Below are 18,463 nucleotides of genomic sequence, written 5' to 3' on the forward strand. Positions count from 1 at the left end.
AATAATATAAGTTGTCTATCAGTTTAGATGCATGAGCCTAAGAAACATTTTGTTTTTACAAATGAAAATGGTAAAATACATTGTTCACAGATACGCAATGACCAGAAATCTAAGACCCCCAAATTATTCATGTCAGGTACCTGATGTCCCAGCTAAAATGTTACTTCTTATATATCACACCAAATTCTGTTCTATTTATGCCACAATCCTAAAAGTCTTTCCCAACCCAAATCCATTAAAGGAACAAAAAATAAACAAGAGCCAAAATAAAAACCATTATGACAACAGAGTGTTAGTTGTTTTAGTTTGGTTCATGTTTATTCTTCTCTTAGAAGTTACTATGCAAACCTTTTATCTATACTTTATGCTTTGTACTTCCTGAGGAAAAAAAATACAGTATCCAATTGATATTAACTACCTTTGTTTTCCCTCATTCTTTTGAATAATCCCCAATTTAAAAATCTGTAAAGATAGGAATAGTGCTATCTGTTTACTTACTAAACAGCCAACTGTTTACTTACTAAAATACACTTACAGGTGGATTTTTTTGTTAAACGGAAGTAATAATCAATGACAACATTAAATAATGTTGACAACATTCAAAAATGACAAGCACTTACTTCCTCTTTTTTTCCCTTCATTAATGACAGTTTCCAATTATCTTACATAAAACATAGTAGGAATTAACTATGAAAGGGAAATTCAACCAGTTACAACATGAGCTTGCAAATTAGCTTTTTAAAAAATATCTAACCTTAAAATGACTTTGGCTTATTGATGAGAATAACTGGAAATACACAAAATTGAATGTTGGATCCTCAAACATATCTCAGAAAATATCTGAGGAAAATATCTCAGAGCTAGTAGGGAAAGGTCAGGGCAGACCAAGACTCCTAGACCTCAGAAAGGTCAACCACTGATTGATGGTGCTATGAGAAATTCCCATGTTTTAAACAGAGATGGCAGCTACAGAATCTTTTCTCCTTTTGCTCCCTAAATCACCAAGCAAGCAAATTCCTACAATGCAATCCACGGAAACTAAATTATCTCCTTAAAAGATCCTAGAATGTTAGAAGAGGAAAGGACCTTGCAGATAGATTTTTGATCCATCTAACAGTAGAATAAACTGAAGCCCATAGGTGGGATTCACAACAGACAAAAAAGCAGAGATCAGGCTACACAGTGGACAGCAGGAAAGACTCGATGCTGCAAAGGGAACATTCTGGTGTTGGGCAACAAGGAATATGCAGACACAAAACAAATGAACTGGGAAAGAGACTAGGCCAGCATGTTTGGATACGTGGCTGAGAACTTGGAATGCTCATCCTCTATAGTATTCTCTGGCTAAATACCTTCGCCAAATTGAATTATCTCCTGTTAACAAGTGTCCTGCTTGCCAAGCAACATTTTCATGTCTTTTCATCTTAACAGAAATAACCCCCTAAATCATTCTAATTGTAATTTAATTGGCATCCTGTAATAATCTGCCCCAAATTATAACAGGTGTCTTGTGCTGTCCAGTATGGTAGCCTCAAAGATCAGAGAACATTTCCATCAATGCACAAAGTCCCAATGGACAGTGGAGCTCTAAGCCTACAGAACTGAGACTCAATGCTGAATGCAACCAAGAAATCAATCTACAAGACCATTCTTTACTAAAATCTACATTTGGAAATTTACATTCTCCTCAGCATTCATTTTATCATCATATGCACGTCAAACCATATGTAATTTGCTCTTGGACGCTGGTACTAAAAAGCTCATTTAAACCTGAAACACGCTGCATCATTTCCAAACATCTGGTCCACATATTATCTCATCTGATCACAGGGAAAAGTAGACAGATAAGGATGATTACCTCCACCCTACGATAATGACAGTGAGGCTTCAAGAGTTTATGGGAACTGCCTAAACCAGAGTATTACTAAATGGCAAACCACATAGCAGTATTCCGAGCACAAATAAACCAAGCTTTACATTTCAACATGATTCTTCATTAATATAAACTGTATTCACCAATACATTAGCAATATTAGGGGGAGAAACTGAATAATCATTTTCCATTTGCCACTTTGGGAACTCAACATAGACAATTCCTTCACTAAAATTCCTACACTTAGGCTAAATCTATGTCCCTGGAAAGAAGATACAAAGTCAAGACAGAATAAACCGAAAAGATTTCACTAGGAATTAATACCTGTACTATATTATTCTTTTATGTTGCTCAATTTTTTGTGTTTAGACTCAGGAAATCAGGTAATTCATTATTTTATTGTTGCTGTTCTGAACCGGATCTCATTTGTTCAGAATATATTATATTTAGTCCCTCTGTAAAGGGAACTACTTTAATACAGTATTTTAACCAGCTCCCTCATTAAATGCTCTAATTAGTTTTAATCATTTTTATTAATTCTATTGGACTGTCTAGGTAAATAATAATATTAACAATAAATAATGGTCATTTTATCCCCTCTTTGATTAAATACTTTGTATTCTTGGCTCTTTCTTCATCTTAAGACTGTCTTTTATGTTTCATCATTTAGTATAATACTGTTCATGTGATAAAAATTCTCAATTATGACAGGAAGGATCCTTCTATCCCCATTTGCCAAGAATTTTCATGATGAAAAAGGTTCATTTTTACCAAATGGCTTTAAAATCTATGAAAATTATCAAATGCTTTTTGTCTTTTGACTCATTATGATGATGAATTTATATTAACATTTTTTACCGTCTAGCACCTATTCCTACATTCCAAGAACTAAATCTGCCATTTCCAATAGGTTACCTTCACAAAAATTGCTGCAATGAACCATTTTAGTGTGTGTGTGTGTGTGTGTGTGTGTGTGTGTGTGTGTGTGTGTGTGTGTGTGTGTGTGTGTGTATACCCATGTTAGATTCTCAAATGATGAACTACTAGGTTGGAGGACATACACATTATTATTTTTAATAAGTGTGGCTAGTTTGCTTTTTGAAAAAGCTGAACAGTTCACATTTCTACCAACAAGGCATAAGAATCCTCTTTCTCCAAAATTTCTATTAGCAATAGAAGTTGACAGTTTTTTGTTTTTACTTTATTTCTGCCTATGAACAATGTTCATTGGTTCACATCCCTGACTACTAACAAACTTAAGTATTTTTCTTAAGTCTATTGGTCATTTAATTTTCTCTCTTTAAACTACTTGTTCACATCTCTTACTCATTTTTTCTATTAACATGTTCGTTGTTTTCTTGTCAATTATAAAAGCTCTTTATATATTAACAAAAGTATCTATTCTATTCTATTCTATGTATGACAGATAATTTTATTCCAAAACCATCATTTATTTTGTAAAACAAAAGTTTTTATTTAACCAGATGATAATCTTTTTCTTTCTATGTTCAAGGTGTGAAGTCTTGGTACAATATCACATTCTTTTTGTGGTCTCCTATATGTTTTTGCAAGATGATTATTGCTTTATTTCTTATATTTAAGTCTTTAATTCATTCAGGATTCATTTTATTTTCTTCCAAATAGAAACCCAATTGGGGTGGCACCATGTATTAAATAATCCATACTTCTCATGAAGAGAACTATGTTAATCCTATAATATATCTTTTAATATGCTGAGATAACCTTCTGGGCTTTAGTTGTGTCCTCTTTGTCCATTCCTATATCAATTCAACACTCATTTAATTATAGAAGATGTTTAGTATGTTCTAACATCTAGAAAAGCAAGTCCCAGTCATAAATTTCCACACTATCTTTGGCTCTTCTCAAACAGTCATTCCTCAATATGAATTTTAAAACAGAAGGACCCCCATGTTGCTACCCATGAAAGTCACTGTTCAATCCCAACTTATTTACTTAAAAGAAGCATTAACACTACTGATAACTCTTCCTCCTTCTGTTTGCTTCCAGGACACCATACTTGTCTGTTTTCTCTTTAAACTTCTGGCTGGTCCTTCTTAGTCTCTTTTGCTGTATACTCCTGATCTCTCTGGCATCTATATCTCAGGGGTTCAGTCCATGTACCTATTTTATATCTATACTCACTCTCTTGGTATACTCTTCCAGGACATAGAAGGAGTTCCAATTTTATATCTCCAGAAGGGATCTCTCTCTGCTCCAGATCTACAGATCTGATATCTGTATGTGGATGCCTAACAGGCATCTCAACTAAAACTTGTCCAAAACTAAGCTCCTGATATCTACCCCTTCCCCCACCAAAAAAACCCCACCTCCCTTGCCTTGTTCCACTTCTCAAGTAATGTCTGCTATGTTTTTTTAGTTGCTCAGGGCAAAAAACCTTGTAATCATACTAGCCTCCTGTCTTCCCTCGCATTTCACATTGGATCTGTCAGCAAATCCCATCACCACTTTGGGCAAAATTACTCCAGAATTTTTATTCACTTTTCACTACTCCTACAGCTGCCCTCCTAGGCCAAGCCACCATCATTGTCTGAATTACGATCATGGTCTCCTAACGTTGACCTACTTCTGTCCTAACTTTCCCAAAGGTCTATGCTCAACAAACCAGCCAGAGTGATACCAATAGTCATTCCTTTCCTTACAAACCTCCAATGGCTTCCCATCTCAGGAAAAAGGCCAGTCTTTACAATGATCTGATAGTCCTAAAGGACTCTCCTCCCAACTTCTGACCTCATCCTTCTTCTTGTTCTCTCTACTCCAGCCATGGTGACATTCTTGTGGTTCCTCCAGCCTTAGAAAACTTAACATTTGTTTGTCAGGTACTTGGAATACTTACCTGCCAGATCTTTACCAGAAGTGAGTCCTTACCTAAACATTTTATAATTCCTTTACTTAACTTTTTTTTCCTCATTAAGACTTATCACTATTTTACTATATATGTGTGTGTGTGTGTGTGTGTGTATATATATATATATAACTTATATATCTTATTTATTGTCAAATGCACTTGGCTAGACAACTAACTTCATGAGAGGAGGGATTTCGTCTGTTTTATTCACTATTCTATCTCCTGTGTCTACAAGAGTGTCTGGAAAATAGTAAGCCCTCAATATATTTTGGTTAAAACAAAGAATGAATGATTCAGGAAGCACAATACATCCCAAGCAGAATAAGTATAAAGAAAAAAATCATAGTAAAACAAACATAAAGAGATCTTATAAAAATATCCAGAGTGAAAAAAAACAAACAAATCACCAAATACATGTGTAGAGCAAGGATAAAAAGGGAAACAAGACAAAAAGAGTGAGATAAAATGAAAAGAACAAGTCAAAAGCACAAAAGAAAGTAGAAAAATTTTAAAATTCTTGTAGTAATTAAAACTGTTTGTGTACTAAACTCTACAATTAAAAATAAATCTTTTCTGACCAAATTTTTTAAAAATCCAGTTATATGTCATTTTAAGAGACATACCAAAAATTTAAAAAGCACAAATTAGAAGTCAAAAGATACAAAAAAGATACACTAAAATACAAATAAAATAAAGTGGCTATATTATATATCAATAAAATATTAAAATATAATAGTTAATAAAATATTAATATATAATAATTATATATTAATACTTGTTTATTCCTTCAACAAACATTTGGACACCTACAATCTGTCAGCCACTCTACTGGGTGCTTGGGATACTTCAGTGAAGAAAACAGACAAAAACCTCTGCCATCATAGGGCTTAAAGGAATAAAGTAGATATTTTTAAAGTATTACAAGAAATCAGGAGAATCCAACACAGTGATAGTCAATTCAACAGGAAGATAATTCTAAACTCATATGTATCTAATAACATTGCCTCAAAACACAGAAGTACAAAATAGAAAAACTTCAAGAAATAAAAAATTCAACAACTGATAAACTGGACAAACAAAAACTCAATAAGGATACTGAAGAGTTGAATAACAATTATATATGAAAGAATCAAAATGCAGAGATACACAATCTTTCTCAGAACATTCAGAATTAAAAAAAAAAAAACACTTTAACACCTCTAAACCAAAAAGCAAATGTCAACAAATTTAAAGGCCTAGCATCTTACATACGACCCTAATACAGATAGTTAGAAGTCAATAAAAATGACATAAAAATTAAATAATAAAGAAAAATTAAAAGCAAAACAGAACAAAAAGATAACTGTGGAGATTTTAAGGAGTACATCCAAAAATACCTCATGAGATATGAATGAAATGGACTTGGTTGTGACTGGAGTTGATCAGACTAAAGGGTAGAGGATGATATTAGCTATGTCTTAAAACTTCGGCTTCTGCGTGGGACCAAAGGAAGAAATGCATATTTGGTGCAAAATCTTTATTTTCTGTAGCACATTATAGAATTTAACTTGTAGGGTCAGTTTATTCAAACACCATAATTACATGGAACCTTGAACAGGGAGTGAGATCTGGTTGGTTTGTACAGGTTAGCGTGAAGCCCTGACGCATCCCAGAGTAATTTTGACAGAACTTATAAAATATATGCAAAGCCCCCTTGAGAGACTCGGGAAAAATATGGAAATATTAAACTTCCCCAACTGGGGAATTCCTGATACTCTTGCAAGCATTGGGGACTACCAGTTTAGTAGGCCAAGCTCTTGATCTTGGGGCTTGCCCTTATGAAGCTTCTTACTGCAAAGGAAGAGTGCTAAGCCTGCTTATAATTGTGCTTTACAGTCATCCCTAGAGAACCTCTTTTGTTGCTCAGATGTGGCCTCTGTCTCTAAGCCACTTGGCAGGTAGACTTGCTGCCTTCCCCCCTATGTAGGACATGACTCCCAGGGGTGTAAATCTCTCTGGCAAGGTGGGACATGACCCCCACGGATGAGACTGGATCTGGTATCGTGGGATTGAGAAAGACTTCTGGACCAAAAGGGGGAAGAGAAATGAAACAAAGTAAAGATTCAGTGGATGAGAGATTTCAAATAGAGATGAAAGATCATTCTGAAGGTTACTCTTAAGCATTATATAGATATCCTTTTTTAGTTTTTAGTGTATTAGAACAGCTAGAAGGAAATAACTGAAACTGTTGAACAACAATCCAGTATCGATTCTTGAAGACAATCATCTAACTATATAGCTTATACGGTGTGACAGTGTGATTGTGAAACCTTGTGGCTCACACTCCTTTTATCCAGTGTATGGACAGATAAGTAGAAAAGGGGACAAACAGCAAATGAATGATGGCGGGAGGGACTGTGGGTGTTAAGCGAAACTCCCCACCCCCAACACATACACAACACATCCTCAGCAGCTCTCCCACAACAGACGTGACTGCTTACATAAAACTCACTCTTAGCTAAGCAGAAGTCTGAGCAAGAACATAAACAAAAATTTTCCACAACATAATAACCTCCCTGAGGTCAACTCCTTATCTTATCCTAACTTCAACTCATCTTACCCTGACATCAACTCCTTATCTTACCCCCAGCAAACCAATCCCCTGACATCAACTCCTTACTTAGTTCTATCTTACCCACCAACAATTATTCCCCCAAGCCCCCTCCCAAAAAACTATAAAACTGTACTCCCATCTTTGTTCAGGGCTGTTGCCATTTCTTAGGCTTCAGCCTGCATGCGCATAAACAAATCTTTATCCAAATGAGCTTTGGTCTCTCCTCTTCTGGGTCAAAAAACCTAACAGTGGGGTATGAGATATTCTGGGTATTCTTTTTTACCTTTTTTTAATTCTTATTTTCATTTTTTGGAGTAATGAAAATGTTCAACAATTGTTTGTGGTAACGAATGCATAACTATATGATGATATTGTGAATTGATTGTACACTTTGGATGATTGCATGGTATATGAATATATTTCAAAAAAATTGCATTAAAAAAATAAAAGAGACATGAAAAGAAATATCTCATGGGTCAAAGAAGAAATTATAACAGTATGAGAACAAAATGAGTTCTTGGGCCTAATGGAATGAAGTTAAAATCAATAACATAAAGAAAACAAGAAAATCTCTTTATGTCTGGATATTAAGAAAGTCACTTCTGTAACCTAATATGATGCACTGAGAAGGACACAACATTACTTCTGTAGTCTTTCTGCTAAAAATACATGAGCCAAGACTAATCTTTAGGATACAGACAAATCCAAACTGAGGAACAGTCTCTAAAATAACTGGTCTCTATTCTTCATAAATGAAAAGATCAAAAAGGATAAAGTTAGCCTAAGAAACTCTTTCAGATTAAAGGAGACTAAATATATATATATATATATATATATATATATATATATATATCTCACTGGTGATCCTGAATTAGAACCTGAACCAAAAAAAAAAAAAAAAACTGTACCAATGTTATTTCCTGATTTTGATAATTGCTCTGGGGTTACGTAAAAGTAGGACTTTTGTTCTGGTTTGCTAATGCTGCTGCTACGCAAAATACCAGAGAGGGATTGGCTTTTATAAAGGGGATTTATTAGGTTACAAATAACCTAAGTCCTAAGGTCATAAAAGTGTCCAAACTAAGGCATCAACAGGAGGATACTTTCACTAAAGGAGGGCCAACGGTGTCCGGAACACCTGTCAGCTGGGAAGGCATGTTGCTAGCATCTGCTGGTCCTTTGCTCCACGGTTGTGTTTCAAAATGGCTTTCTCCAAAATGTCTCTGGGTTTCTGTCTCCCTTAGCTTCTCTCTTTCAGCTCCTGTGCATCTTTGCTTGTTCTCCCAGGGCATTTCTCTCTACGCATCTGGGGATCTTCTCAGCTTCTCCGGGGCGAACTCTGGGCTTCATCTCTTAGCTTAGCATCTCCAAACATCCTTCTGTCTGCATCTCCAAGAGCCTCCAAGTGTCAGCTCTTGAGCTCTCTTAAGTTCCCCAGTGAACCAATCATGACCAACTCTGAACGGGCAGGGCCACACCTCCATGGAAATAATCTAATCAAAAGGTCTCACCTACAGTTGGGTGGGTCACATCTCCATGGAAACAACCTAATCAAATGTCCCACCCTAATCAAAAGACTAACATGTCTGCCCCCAAAAGATTACATTAAAGAACATGGCTTCTGTGGGGGACAGAAGAGATTCAACCAACACAACTTTGCTCTCAGAAATATTTAGGGATAAAGAGATATCTCAAAGAATACTGAGGGTTTGTGTATGTGTATGTGTGTTTCTCTCTGTATGTTTGTGCCTGGAAACATAGAACAGAGCAAATGTAGAAAAGGTTAACAATTGGTTAATTCAGGTGACGAGAATAATAGGAATTCTTTGTGATATACTTGTAATAAAAATTCATGGGTTAGAAAAGAAAACTATAATGGAAATGAGACAATATTTTGAACAAAACAGAATAAAAAGGAAAACACTAGAAATAAAAATTACAGTATATAACAAAAAGAATCCTTTAGAGGAAAATGTGGCTGTTAAATGCATGTATGACAAAAAAGACTGACAATTAATGATCTAAATATTCAAAAGGTAGAAGACAGCAACAAAATAATTCTAAAGAAAGTATAAAAAGGATAATAAAGAATAGATATAAATGAAACAGAAAAACAAAATTGAATCAGTTAAGTCAAAAGTTTTTTCTAAGAAAAGACTATTTGGCAAACCACTGGGAGAGAAAACACAAAAAATATCTGGAGTGAAAAAAGAAATGACACCCAAGACTTAAAGAAGTTAAATAGAAAATAAGATTATGCAAAACCATATGCTAATAAATTTGAAATCACTGAAAAAAAAATAGAGGAAATGAGTAAATGTCTAGAAAAATATAACATACCACAGCTGACAGACAAAACAGAAAACCTGCATGGTCCTATAGCCATTTAAAGAAATTGAATCAGTAGTCAAGAACATCCACTCACAAAAACCCAGGCCCAGAGAGTTCAAAGAATAAATCATTTCAACCACATATGAACAGAGAATAGAAAAAAAAAAAGAAATGCTCCCCAACTCATTCTACTAGGCCAACAAAACCTTAAAATAACAAAATTAGGCAAGGATGTTATGAGAAGCAAAAAGCACAGGCAAATCTCACTCGTGATCCATGAACACAGAAGGAAAAATCCTAAAGAAAATATTAACAGAGTCAGTGTCTATAGAAAAACCAAACTGAATTTATTCCAGAATTACAAGACTGACTGAATATGGGGAAATTAATCAGTACGATTTTCTACATTAATAAAATAAAAGCGAAAAAAATCATATGAGCATCTGAATAGATGCAGAAAGTATTGGATGAAATTCAACATCCACCCATTCAACATGCCACCCATTCAACTTGGCATGCTAGACCAGGAAAGAAACTCCTCAATTTCATAAACAGTATATCTTACTCAGTGGTTAGCAAATATTACACTTTAATGGTGAAATATGAGAGCTTTCCCTTTGCTATCTTTACTACTGATTCTTCTATCCGTAAACATGTTACATTTCTCCATTTATTTAGGTCTTCTCTAATGTCTCTAAACTTTCACACTTTTCCCATAATCTTGCATTTTTGTTTGACAATATTTTACTGGCAGTAGCAATGAGAGTGGGCATCCTTTTCTCATTCCTGATACATGTGATTCCATTCATAGATCATACAAAAATAGGCAAAACTAAATTAGACTGTTCAGGAGTGTTTAGGAGATGCTTATACAGGCTGTAAAACAAAAAAGAGAAGCTAGGTAGGAAGCGATTACTATAAAAATTAGTAGAGTGGTTATCTCTAAAAGGAAAAGAGAGACTGTGATCAGAAAGGATCATATGATCAGTTTCCTAAGTAGTGGCTACATATTTGTTTGCTCTATAAATACTTGTTTCACTGCACATTTTAACTACATTTTAAAATTGTATTTCACAACACAGATAAACATTAAAATGTGAATATGAATATATATATGAACTTGCCCATGAAAATGTCCAGGACCATTATCTTTAATGGGTTTGTTCTTAAGACTTTTTTTTCATTTTTTTCCCCATGATTGTCAGGCTGCTCAAATGTCCTTCTATTTGGTCATTTATAATTTTCCCAGAAAATATTATTAGGTGTTGAAAACAATTTTTACTTTCCTTTTTTGAAAATTAATATTTTAATAATAATATTAATGATGTTAATACTAATATCAAGTAATAATACTATTAGTAATATGTTTATTATGTGTCAGGTTCTGTTTGAAGAGTTTCATAAATATTATCTCATTTAATCATTGACTTTCCTCTAGTTTCCTGAGATTAATATATTGCTTGTTCACTGTAATCATTCGTTAATCATAAAATAATAAAATGCTTAGTATTATCCTTCGAGTATACCACTGGCCTCAAACCAGAGGCCTTCAATAAAGAAAATAATGTGTAATTATAATAATTATTTTCTCTTCAAGACAAGGTAGCATATTTTATTTTGTTTTTTTTCTTCTCATTTCCAAGGATGATGATGGCGTTATTTGCTTATTTATCTGGTTATTAATAAATTCTACTGCTTTGTGGTAAGAGAATGTGGCTTGTATACTATTTTTAGAAATCTACTGATTTCTTTTTATAATCTATCATTTCACAATTCATACTCCCTACTTTTAAGTTCAAAATACATATATTTTTATCAGACTATTTATATTATTGTCTATATCTTTACTTTTTTTCTTCTTGATTTAGCAATGACCAAGAAAAACATGTTAAAAAACTTCCCACTACAATTGCAATTTTGTCCATTTCTCCTTAAATTCCAAATAAAGTTTGGTCTGGTTATCAGACATCATATAATTTGGTACATTAAAGGGCATATCTCCTATATTTTCCTTTTGACTTTAAAATGTAATCAATATGATATGTCCCCTGCTGATTAATGCCCTTTTGCCTTAAACTCTATTTTTTACATTTCTATTGCCAAGATTACTTCAATTTTGTTTGTCTTTCTCTGGTATTTTTGCTCACATCTTTATTTTTCACTTCCATCATTTTATGGGATATGTGTCCTTCAAGCCGAGGATGTTTTTCTTTTAGTAACAGAATAACCGACCCATTTAGACTTGTCTTTCTTGCTATTTTATTTTATTGTACTTTTTAGAATAATGTTTCCCATCTCATTTCTATTCTTTTGCTATACTATTCACATTTCTCCTTTTTATTTAGGTATTTAGCTGTTGCACATCTAAGCTTTTATCTTTTTAATGATTATCTTTAAATTATTATAAACTATACTTGAATTATGTCTTTCCCAGTTACATTAACTGACTCATTTAGAAGATGAGATATGGAGCATGTTTACTTACTACCTCCTTCCCTTCCCTGTCTTGAAGTGAGAGTACAAACATTTTATATTTCTTGGATCATTTCAAACAGAATTGGAGAGAAAAACTAAAGGCACTAGTAAAAACCGAAATCTTGAACTATAAGTTCTAAGCACGAATCCAGAGGAAGAGACTTGCACTATTCAGGTATCCAAAATTTTCAAATTGATTCATAAGAGGTCATTACAGACAAAGGATATTTACCCCTTGTCATGTAAATTGCAAATAACTTTGCAGGTTATTATACATTTTTAAATTTTTGAAGAGTGCTTTTTAAAGAAATTTGTATTTTTTATTCAGGTGAATCAAATAAACAGTCAACTCATAAAAGAAGTAGTACAAATTATAGATAAACAAAAACAAGAATCAACCTCACTAATAATAAATACATGAAGTAAAACTATTAAATATATCACCTCTGGAATCAGGAAGTACCTAGTTTTGGCAAGGAAGTGCAAAAATGAACACTTCTCTTACACTGCTAGCAGGAATTCAAATTTGGAAAAGCATTCTGAGCAGTAATTTGACAACGGGCACCAAAATTTCTTAGAACGTGCATTATCTCATATAATCAAGGAGAAATGAAAAGATTACTTTGCAAGGATACTTTGCATGGTGGGTTTCTTTGGTAAGATACAGAAAAACAGAAATTATCTAAATTTCTAAAAGCAAGGAATCTAAATAACATTTTTAAAAAAGTAGTATGATTCAATGTTTATAAATAGTTCCAAATTATAGGTATTTACATATCAATGATGTGACTGGAAGCTGATACTCCAAAATATGAGCATTGGTTATATCTGGGTGCTGACATTTATTATTGTTTAGGTTGTTCCTTTCTATGGTTTGCTAATTTTCTAAATGAATATTTATCTTATTTGTAAATCAGAAGTTAAATATCTTCCAAATATGAATAAGTAAGGAAAATACATTAATCTAAAAACAAGAAGGGACCAAAATTTATTTTAATTTTTCAAGCCTTCATTCTGGGGACCTGCAGCACATATTTTTATCTTGAGTGATAACTGAGCAGCATCACTATGCATGTTCAGTTTCCATAACATTTAATAAAGAACAAAAAAATAAGAGGATTGCAATACTACAACTCTCAATCTTGCATGCAACAGTTTTACTGGCCTGGCATCTGTGTTCTTCCTCTCATAAATAGGAACAAATGCTTTACATTTATCTGCTATTTCTGTCTACTAAAAATAAACCACCACCATCACCAAGATATAAGAGGAAGAATACTGCAAACTCTCAAAGTCGGGAGGGAAACCTTGCAGGGCAGAATTCTGTCTTTCTTAAATGACTGATTTTTCTAATTGCTAGTTTTTTATACCTTTCACAACAACTGAATGAGCAGAAAGCATTGCATCTAAGTATATCATCTGGGGGGTGTGCTTGCAAATATGGGATGCTGGAGTAGATGTGGAAAAGGGAAAGGGACCAGAGAAAAGAAGACCCAAGAAAAATGGTATCAGCTGTGTTTTCCATTAGCTACCATTTTATTTCAAATGGAAACATGTTTGGAATTCTGGACAATATAAGTGAGTTTGTTCAAAAATCAATAATGTCAAGCTGACACTACAGAACATACAAAAATGTTTCCTTAATGGAATTAAAAAAAAAAAAAGAAGCCAGAGTAAGCAGGAGGGGGCAAGGACCAGTGCATACCTTCTAAATCCAAATCCACTACAGGTGGTCTCAAGTTCTTAAATTTAAAAAAAAAGAGGCAAAATTACCAACATGTACACCTCATGTGATAATCAATTACCTAATGTAAATTGCTTGGAATAAATACACTTAGTATGGATTATGTCAGCTCTTCAATTAGGAATAAATTCACAGTCATTTCTAAAGCAGCTTTTAATGGTGTTCTTTGTGGCGACTTCTTTTTCCCCTGACACTCCTCATCATCCCACCTTAAGCTATCGGTCCCCCAACAGTGAACTTAAGAAATCAATCTGCTAATGTATAATTTGTAAAGCTCCTCTGACTAACAAATGGATAATTGATTCCTTCACAAATGCTGCATCCCCATGGACACAGAGTGGGATGAATAAAAACCAGAAGGCAGGATTTCATTTCAGTTCGCTCGGAGACCCATGGCTGCAGGGACAGCCTCCCGCTCCTTAGTCACACTTAGCGAGCCGGCCACACTTCCACTGCATGTGCCAAAGGCAAACATCTGTTCTGTCAGACTTGGGAAAAGCTCATTTTACTACTTATTTTACTCTCCACTGATGATACACCCTGGAGATAAGCTAGACCTCCATCTGGATTTAAGAAGCCTATTGTTCTTTACCAATCTACAAAACAAAATTTTCAAAAAAGCCAACAGTTATTTTCCCACTTACTTATCCCAGGGCTGGAATGGCCAAGCATCTTCTCAGAAGCTCTCTGAGATTTTACCTTCCAGTCAGCACAAACTCGTATTTGGCTTCAAGAAGGGGAATGAATTTATGAACAAGCCATCTTGAAGGTGAGAAATGTGATAGTTTCTAGAGAAGTCCCAAAATGAGGGGTTGAGTAAAGGGAAAAAGAAAGGTAAGAATCCCAGCCACGTTCCTCAGGAGAACATCCACTCCCTGTCCCCGCCTCAGGCCTCATAGCCCCTTCCCTCCGGAGCACCAAGTCCCCTGGCTGCCGCCCACCCCCCAACTGTCACCTGCTCTCCCTAAGGATCACCAAGAGCATCCTGGAGGCTGAAGCAAACAGGAACTCTTTCTGCCTTCCTTTAAATGACCACTTCCTGACAAATGACTCTGCCAACCACTGCTTTCTTCATACTTTCCCTCAGCAGGGACAACAGCATTTTCCCTTGTTGAAGAAAAGAATAAATAAAGGACAAGAACACTTTTTGTTATTTATGGTTCTGCTAATTATGCACATATTCTGTAAATCTCTACTCAGCACATTAGTTTTTTTAAAAAAATTAGACTAAGAAAGCATGGACTCATATATGGACTCATATATATTGTTTAGGGGGAAATTATTTAACGACAGTTATAGTATGCTTATCTTAAGAAAATGAAAAAATCTTTTAGCTGTCAAGTGAACAAGCATGACAAATAACTAGGGGAAAAAATTGAAATAAATCTTACGAGAAAAAAAATGATGGACACACCCCTAGTCTGACTTCAAAGCAATATTAAATTCTGAATATAAATGTCAAATTAAACAAATGAAGACTAAAAAGTCTTCAACAACAACAAAAAGTGGAAACAATGATTAATAAATATATGATGAAAAAGTGACCAAGAATTAAAAACAAAATAATAATGCAGAGGTAAACATTAAATCTAAAGTGACAGAAACAAAAAGGAAGAGGCTAGAAAGTTCAGATTACCATGGACAAATACAAAAAGACATACTGATTACAAGAAAGTTAAGTTGATGGCTTTCATGCAAAGGTGTGAAGAGATGATGACTTACATTTAAATAGTAAAGCTATTTAATGCTTTCACACCAGGGACAGATAATGAACAAGATATGGCTCACATACTCTTCTGGGCCAATTCACCAGTCCCTGTCCCTCACACCCCAGGCAAGCAATCCACAGTCACTAAATCCTGCCATTCTACTCTCAGGATCTTTCAAATCCATCCTTATTCCCACTGCCTTAGCAAATGGTCTCCTAATTGATATCATTTTCCCAAACAAGCCCAGTAGGCATGCTCAGCCGCATTCCTCACCCACCCTACCCCCACTGCTATTCCCAAGGTCATCCTCCTACAGGCAAATGAGACATGTTTCTACCCTGTTGAAAGAATAAGCTCCTTAAAGCAGCTTTCAAGTTGAGTGACCACACATCCCAGTTTACCCTAGTCACTGTCCTTTTAAGACTGCTGTCTAGGTATACTTATTAACAGCTCCCCCTTTCACTTTCAAAAATGTCCTTGTTTGAATAATAAAATATATGGTCATGAATAAGGCCCTTCATTAGCTGCTCTACGTACCTCTCCAAGGTCATCCCGAGGCAGACCAAAAGACCCAAAAGATGCCAGCCATCCTGACCTTTTGAAATATTCTCTTTCAACTCCCTACCTTTGAAAAATGCTGGTGACCCACCTAGAAAAGGCCATGCACATCCCCATTCCCCCAATCACCCACCTGGCAGATTCCTGCTTTTTCTGTAAGAGTCAGTACAAGCATCCAATCCTGTGGAGAAGCCTCCTTACTTCTTTACTTCCTTTTTGCTAGACAGGATACCTCCTCTGTGTGCTTCACATCACCCTTTATCTGAGGATGCTGTTCCAGAACAATAATTCACTTTGCTGCCTGTTGCTGGTATTTAACTATGAGCTCTGAAGAGGGGACAGTGCACCATCTAACTTTAAACCTGCAGCTGGCATAGACGAGCTCAATGAACGCTAACGAACAAAAACCCCAGTTCTTCAGAGTCTGAGGCCCATCTCATTTAACCAGAAACAGGCATACCCCTTGTGCCGGTCTGAATGTATTATGTCCCCCAAAACACCGTTATCTTTGATCTTGTGTGGGCAGACGTATCAGTGTTAATTACATTGTAATTCTTTGAGTGTTTCCATGGAGATGCGCCCCACCCAACTGCGAGTGATGACTCTAATTGGACAGTTTCCATGGAGGTGTGGCCCCACCTATTCAGCATGGGCCCTGATGAGTTTACTGGAGCACTGTATAAGCTCAGACAGAAGGAGCACACTTGCTACAGCCAAGAGAGACACTCTGAAGAATGCACAGAAGCTACAGATGAGAGACAGTTTGAAGATGGCCATTGAGAGCAGACTCTTGCTCCAGAGACGCTAAGAGAGGACAAATGCCCAAAGAGCAACTGAGAGTGATCCTCTGAAGAGGAGCTGCGCCCTAGAGAGGAACGTCGTGGGAGAAAGCTATTTTGAAACCAGAACTTGGAGCAGACACCAGCCACGTGCCTTCCCAGCTAACAGAGATTTCCAGATGCCACTGGCCATCCTTCAGTGAAGGTACCCGTTTGTTGATGACTTACCTTGGCCACTTTGTGGCCTTAAGACAGTAACTGTGTAACCAAATAAACCCCCTTTATAAAAGCCAATCCATTTCTGGTGTTTTGCATCCTGGCAGCATTAGCTAACTAGAACACCTCCCAAAATTTCAAGCTCTTTAAGATGAAATAAAAACAGAATGATAAAAAAATGAAACAGAATTTTGTTAAAATGATGTTTTTTAAAAAATAAGAAAAGTTTTCATTTAAAGAATGGGAAAGGCCCCAAATAAGCTCAATGAAAAGTTAAACTCTAACATGCCCCTGGCTCTTTTGGAACCTAAGATTTGCAATACTCAGTACCAGGCTTGGGCAACTAAAGAAGAGCAGATGGTGTGATTGTATACGGCACTCCTTCCCCCATGATTTCACAGTTAGAAATAAATATGCAAGAACTGTGTCTTCTTATGAGGTTGTAAAGCAGCTCCTACCTCACTAAGATTTAATAACTGCATTCATTTGAGGCTACTGAAGTGCTAATCAAACTTACAACAGAAGGTGCTGTTTCAAGGTGGGAGAAAATGCTTTCTTTATCAGAACAATCCATTCCAACTTGAGAAATTAAAAAAGATTCGTTTTTAAATGTAAAAAGCAAATCTATTATTGTCCACTCTGAAGGGACAGTGGTAAAATGTGGCACAGCTGCAAAGTTGTTTTTTTTTTAATTTTGCACAGTAACGTGGCTGAAATATCCTTCTATACCAGAATTATTGTCCATCTACTACATAAATTTAAACTTTCAAAAATTCACCCCCATTTCTAAGTGAAATGTACTCATTTGATTACATATTTATTTAAATATTAAGCATAGCAATACTGTTATTTTAATAATTGTACTTCTAAAACAGGCACTTGAAAATATTTCCCAAATATTACAATCTATGGAACTCCAGATGATTCCACTCCCAGTGATTTCAAACCAGCTCTAGTGCTTCAAGTAGCTTTATTGTTCATCACAGCTTTCCTTTGATGCTACACAATTAATGTGAATAATATAAAATGATTACTTCAAGTTACATAGAACATACTTTTGATATGTATCTCCAGACAGCCTTGGTAAACTATTCTCCAACTTCCACAATAATGATACTGTTTGATGGGACAAGAAAAACGTATTAAGTATTGCTACCTGGCCACTTACTTTTAACTTCCATTCTAATGATCGAAAACTCATACCAACCCTATTAGAAAATCAATACCCTTGTTCTAAACTCTGACATCCTGAAAAAAATCTAAAGATATAAAAGCCACCTGGGAATGAGAAGAATGGG

The 18,463-nt window shown here is 35.2% G+C and overlaps 1 protein-coding gene across 4 annotated transcripts in view; it reads right to left on the reverse strand.

Annotated features, from left to right (window-relative positions):
* The window catches only part of VPS41 (VPS41 subunit of HOPS complex), a 194,022-nt gene that overhangs the window by 123,572 nt on the left and 51,987 nt on the right, over positions 1-18,463 (reverse strand). Inside the window, exon 1 of one of the 4 annotated variants that reach the window (XM_037837119.1) lies at positions 755-841. The exons of the other annotated variants lie outside the window; for them this stretch is intronic. Within the exon in view, the coding sequence (XP_037693047.1) occupies positions 755-826 (72 nt within the window). The 5' untranslated portion in view covers positions 827-841. Of the gene's footprint in view, positions 1-754; positions 842-18,463 lie in introns of those variants that run through there. 4 annotated transcript variants of the gene reach the window in all.

This window comes from Choloepus didactylus, chromosome 5, assembly GCF_015220235.1.
Source record: "Choloepus didactylus isolate mChoDid1 chromosome 5, mChoDid1.pri, whole genome shotgun sequence".
Classification (NCBI taxonomy): domain Eukaryota; kingdom Metazoa; phylum Chordata; class Mammalia; order Pilosa; family Megalonychidae; genus Choloepus; species Choloepus didactylus.